Source organism: Trachurus trachurus (assembly GCF_905171665.1).
Source record: "Trachurus trachurus genome assembly, chromosome: 18".
NCBI classification, from domain to species: domain Eukaryota; kingdom Metazoa; phylum Chordata; class Actinopteri; order Carangiformes; family Carangidae; genus Trachurus; species Trachurus trachurus.
In genome coordinates, this window is record NC_139909.1 from 3,481,204 (window position 1) to 3,487,603 (window position 6,400).

The following is a 6,400-nucleotide window of genomic DNA, read 5'->3' on the forward strand; positions in this document are numbered from 1 at the left end:
GATCTGTAGCTGGAGAGTGGAGTGGGGACTGAATGAAACTCACAAATCACTGTTACAAATATTTTCACGTGACTCTAAACAGCCAATCGGACACATGAAGGAGACTTGGCTGTTTCTCACGTTGTGCTCAAAGAGAAGAAAAGTGGACACTGAAAATACAACTTTTAAGCCTTAATGGACGCAAAGCTACGTGCTCATCCTCCCAGAGTACGGCTCAAAACTTCCACGTCGCGAGCCGACCAGCGTTTCCTTCGTGGCGAGTTATGAGAATAACGCCGCCGAACCGCCGTTTATGGTCGAAACTACAACGGTATGTGAACCTCTTTGAACCTCTGACTTTAATTCTTGATGAATGAAAACATGAGTCCGTCTTGCGCCGGTCAAAGAAATGTACGGTGCGCGGAGGCTCATAAATGTAGTGTGAAAACGCTTCGCTTTTCCAAAACTCCTCGTTGTCCCTTTAATGTCTTAATTTTCTAAAACTTGGCACTTTAAGAGACACAACCAAAAAATTTCTGTATGCACTATTTTGAAAAACCATCTTTATTTGATACAAGAAAAGAAAAATTTATTTGGTATGTGTGTTCTTTTATCTATTATTTACTTGACAATCTACTCACTAGATACAGATTCTGATGAAAGTACAATTCTACTTAAAGGCACTGAAAAAAAAAAAAAAAAAAAAACATTATAATGTTCCAGACATTCCACTGGAGGAAAGTTTCACAAATGGACCTTAGTGAATTTTAATTGAACACCCCCCGAGTGATGATTTTTTTGTATAAATTTGTGGGGGATTCACAAGAAACGTGACAATTATATCTTAAAATGTAAAATCTGATCCTCAACCAATTTTAAGCGTTAAAGCAAAAACTTCAGAGAAAATGGTATTCCACTTTAAAATTAATGAACCTTCAATTTGTTTAGTAACAAAACAAAAGATGTTTCCAAAGTACAACTATTCCAGAAAGAGATTTTACTTTAATTTGTTACCGTTTTATAAAAAAAAATAAAGTTGAACACACGATTCATTTGTATCAACTTCTGTTACAGTTCAAGCCGTTTCATACAAATTTAAAATCATAAACTTAAACAAATTCTTTACATGTGAAATTCATTTTCACTATATTGTAATGAGCTGTTATAGTTAAGTAACTGAAGCCTCTCACACTGCTGCTGCCTTCAGTAACATTCGTGAGTTTACATACACTCTCTGAGAACTGACAGCCACACGTGTACACGTAAAGATCTTCCTGTTGACAAAATGTCTCGTCACAAAAACTGTCATTTAAGACTACCTACTGCTTTATATCTAATCCACACACGCTACAAGAAAACGTCAGTATGGACTTTCTTAACTTAAGTTCCCCCTTTATGGGTTTTCATGTGCATCGCCAAATTCCCCAGCTCCATAAATGTTTTCCCCAAATGGCGTCACTTTTGAATGAACTCTTGAGTGAAAGAAAAGATCTATCTGCTGGGTAAATCTTTTTCCACAAATAGCACAACTAAATGTTTTCTCCTGTGTGTGGACTCTCAAGTGCATAATTAAACTCCCTTGACGTCTAAATTTTTTACCACAGGTAACACAGTCAAATGGCTTCTCTCCTGTATGGCTTCTCATATGTTCATTAAGATTACCTTTAAGATTAAATTTTTTACCACAGGTAACACAGTCAAATGGTTTCTCTCCTGTATGGATTATCATGTGGTTCTTAAGACTAACTTTATGACGAAATTTTTTACCACATGTAGCACAGTCAAATGGTTTCTCCCCTGTATGAATTATCGAGTGTGTCCTCAAAATCCCTTTTGTGTTAAATTTTTGACCACAGGTAGCACACTCAAATGGTCTCTCTCCTGTATGGACTCTCATATGGTCATTAAGATGACTTTTATGTATGAATTTCTTACCACATGTAGCACAGTCAAATGGTTTTTCTCCTGTATGGACTCTCATGTGTACCTTCAAATCCCAGGATTTTTTAAATGTTTTCCCACACTCTGAGCAGCGGTAAGACTTCTTACCAGTGTCACATTCTTCATCATTTACATGAACAGCTTCACTGTTCAAACCTGACTCAGGTGCTCTGGTTTCTCTCCAGTCATCATCACTGTCCTCAGCTTTAGAGGACGACTCTGAGACCTCATCATCTGTAACTGGTTGAAGATCTTCAGGTTGATCTGAGTTCCTGGCTGGTTCAGATCCTCCACAGTCGTCTCCATCAGCCTCCATCTGTTCAGCTGAGCTGCTGGATGGAGGCTCTGCCTCAGTTTGTCTTTGATCAAGTTGTGATGACTGAGGTTTCTCCTCCTCATCCTCACTCTTCACATGAACATAAGTGATGGGGAACTCTGGAGTGGTCAATAGTTCTTCCTTTTCTTCTTTAACATGTAGACTCTCTGGGTTCTCCTGATCCAGACTAGTGGTCAACTCAGGAGGATCTTCTACTTTAATCATCAACAGCTGCTGGTCACCTGCAGAAACAATGAAACACACATTATGAACAACATTGTCTTCATACTGTCACTCATAACTGGTGTCTTTATGCACCCCAATCATCTTCTCAGTGGACACCAACAGCATCTCCTGCAGCCATGTGCACCCATTCATCAATCAGTAATCCATAAAGTCACCCTGATCAAACTGAACCCTCCAGTTACCACCATCAGAGTACACCTCCATAGAAAATGACTAGTAGTAATTAAGTATTGTTGGACTCTAACCAATGCCCTGAGAGCCCTGAGCTGCATCAAAGCTTTCAGACGTAGTACCATCAGTATTGTTACTCTGTGTGTGATGAAGACACAATTCAACACCTGAACCTAACAATGGTGTCTTATTGTAAATTTGGTTTGAAATTAACTACAACACAGAAAACCATGTGTGAAAAATAACCACTCTGTGATTTTGCCGATGACTCCAAAAACAGGACAATGGGAATTAATTCAAATGGGAAAAAAAGATGAATAGTTGCTAGTCAACAACAGCAATGTTGTTTTACAGAGGTCGCCTCAACAAAAAAGACCTTCTTAGTTTTTCTAACTTCTGTCTCGTAAAATTGTTGATAGCCACAGAAAAGTTAAAAGACAATACAACAAGTCCTCTTTCTCTACAAACCAGTGTCGTGCCAGAACTTGCTCATAAAGATATTTGGCATCCAGAGTGTTTCTTTTTTGCTTACTAAAAATTACTTTATATCACTCAGTGGAGTAAGATTTACAAGATTTGACCTCAACCAGTACTTTTTACCACTTGAAAAATGAGTAAAGGGACATTACAATGTAAAAATCGGGCTATTTCACCTGCCAAAAACTGATTCATGCCTCTGGTATTGAACACAGAGGGATATTTTGCCCAACATTACTTTATATCACTCAGCAGAGTACGATTTGCAAGATTTGACCTCAACCAGTACTTTTTACCACTTGAAAAATGAAGAAAGTATTTTAACCTGTAATGAAACGTAATCATCAGAATGTAATAACAAGACCTCGTTTGACATCTTAATATGAACATGATCTGACCTGTGTCCATTTGTGATACATAATGATTGAATTCATAAGTTTTGAGGGAAAAAAGGAATTTATTTTTGAACAGACAGACAGACGTACAAAACCAACAAGAAGCTGGAACAGATGCTGCAGAACCTGGACCTCTATTTCGCTCTTGTAATTAACGTAGATCGACCTGGGTCATTCTTGTGAATTTAGGACTGCGAGTCACTGACTTATTGTTTTACAACTGAGTGACTTGGAAGGAACACATTGATTCAGCTGCATTCAGGGCTGTAAATGAGTGACAATAACACTACAAACACAGAAGCTACAGAGGCTGATTTTTTACATTGGAATGTCTCTTTACACATTTTTCAAGTGGTAAAAACTACTGGTTGAGGCCAAATCTTGTAAATCTTACTCTGCTGAGTGATATAAAGTCATTTTGGGCAAAATATCCCAATACCAGAGGCATGAATCAGTTTTTGGCAGGCAAAAAAGCTTATTTTTACATTTTAACGTCCCTTTAGGCTACTAATTTTTCAAGTGGTAAAAAGTACTAGTTGAGGTCAAATCTTGTAAATCTTGGCCTACATTCTAAACAGCCAACGCGCATCACCGCCAAATCTGTTAACATGTGTGTTATTGTATGTACCATCGATATAAGCTGTGGCATAGCCTACTGGCTGTTTGAGCCTGATGAAGGCAGCCAATGGGCTCTATGCACAGCTCCACTACTTCCTGAACTTAAAGCAGAAGTAAGCGATCCGGTCGTTTTGGCTAATGCTGCGTTCCAGGCAGGCTTTTGAAACCGTAAGTTACAGCTTCAAGTCACGACTTTGTAGCGTTCCAGGCGTTTCTCCGTCCTGTTGCCTGTGAAAGTCACTATAACGGCCACTCGTAACTTCCGACCCGTGAACTCGCACCAGATCGAGCTGGTACCACTTCACAGGTCGGAAAAACACGAGTTACGGGCTGCCTTGAACGCACCATAACTTCTTGTCAGCCGACGGAGTAAGCAGCCCCCGCCATCATCATCGTCCCTACGTCACCACATTCAGGCGCATCCCTTGGCTGCACACACAGCCCTTCATGCCGTTCTCTCTCCTCATTGGATAAAACTTGTAGGATACAAGAAAAGTTTTCTCCTCGGCTCAGAGCAGAGCAGAGTGACTGACAGACCCGTGTTTCGGTCCAAACACTCTATGTAAGTGATTGCTGTCGGAAGATATAACTATTTAAGGCTTATATTAACACAAGAATATCGCTTACTTCTGCTTTAAAGCTGCTCCTTTGTTTCCTGTCTTACATTATTGGACAAACTGATTAATCCAGGTGTGTCTGAGTAGACACAATGGTCAGACACACCTGGATTAATCAGTTTGTCCAATAATGTAAGACAGGAAACAAAGGAGTAGCACTGAGTTCAGGAAGTAGTGGAGCTGTGCATAGAGCCCATAGAGACTGTGGGCCTGTCCCAATACGCACACTTGATCACACTTACACGCTTGGCCACTTGGCGTGCGCGTTCATGAGCTTAGTGTCAGTGCGCAAGTGTGTCCCATTTCTCCAACGACCGAAAGTGCAGCGCGCTTGATTTGCACTTTACCCACACTTAAGGTAAGACCGCATCCGAGCGGTATTTGGCCAAGTATAAATCCCACAATGCACCACGGTGAAGTCCGCCGTCACCGGCAGCCACAAGCCCGTTTAGGAAATGCGATTGAATTAATCTCAATAAAATGAAATTAACTTTCTATCTCATAATTATGACCTTTTAATGTCATATTTTATATTCATCATGCTCTGTTCATGTTTTTATATTTTCGTTTTTCTTGTTTGTTTTATTTACTTACAGTTGGGCTTACACATTTATGATTTGAATCTTGCGCATAAATCTCCCCCCACACGCTTGACCACTTAATCCATGCTTGCACACTATATGCAAATATACGTTCCGCCGGCAAAACGTCACCAAAGTGTGTGCGTAACCAAGCGCACTGAGCCAAGTGTGGAGGAATGGGACAGCCCCACAGAAGCTGCGCTCTTCAACACAGACCGTGCGCGCTCCCGCGGACCGGAAATCAGTTCCTGGCAGCAATAAACTTCTGGCACGACACCTGGACTTCGGGGTTTATTGACTTATAACTGAATCACCAACCGGTTTTGTTGAGAGCGACTCGGGGCAGCAGGAGAACATCCAGCATGTTCCTCTGCCGCTCGATCTCCTGTCTGAAGCCCGAAGCCTCCGCCTCGTAGCCGGCTACGACTCTGTCCACGGCCGCTAAGATTTCCTGGGAGGCGGCGGTGAGTCTCTCGCTAACGAATCCTCTCAGAAACTCCACCTCAGACATTTTACTCAAACTCTCGGTTGTTTCCGCCAATCCGGTTTGGGTGCGTATATCATCCGAGTAGCTGTAGGCTACAAACTGCGATAACTTCAGCAAACACTTCGCCAGCCACAGACTCGGGTTATCTGCTCTGTTCAGGACGCCGTGCTATCTCTCATCTCCTCCAACCAGACCCGCTTATTGCTCCTCCTCTTCCTCCTTCCGCTTCTTCTTTGTTGAAGTGTAGACGCGTTCAGGTTTCTTATTGCCCTCTACTGGACAGTCTTACAGGACTTTCTTTACTCTTTATTAGCCCGATTCTTTCATTCGAAGCCCAAGAACAAACCGGAGAAGTTCAAGGGGTGGGTCAGTGACATATACACCAGAAAAAAGTGTTTTTTCAAAAATCTCAAATAACAAGCATGAAAATGGTTGACTTTTGTTCTACTAACTCTCATCTCTATAGAAACATATGTGGTTTTTAGATTTTTCAGTTGGAATCAGAATTTATGTGACAATTTGTTTTATTAGCGCCTAAAATCGTCATATGGTGTGACATGAAAATAATTGTA

General features: G+C 41.0%; 1 protein-coding gene across 1 annotated transcript; it reads right to left on the bottom strand.

Moving 5' to 3' along the window:
- Positions 1 to 1,068: 1,068 nt before the first annotated feature.
- Positions 1,069 to 6,012, bottom strand: LOC311001787 (uncharacterized protein). Its single transcript, XM_083992943.1, has 2 exons — positions 5,660 to 6,012; positions 1,069 to 2,478 (listed from the first exon to the last, which is right to left on the bottom strand). Exons 1-2 carry the CDS (start codon positions 5,850 to 5,852, stop codon positions 1,373 to 1,375), a joined length of 1,299 nt encoding a protein of 432 aa, XP_083849069.1. The 5' UTR covers positions 5,853 to 6,012; the 3' UTR covers positions 1,069 to 1,372.
- Between the last annotated feature and the right edge of the window lie 388 nt (positions 6,013 to 6,400).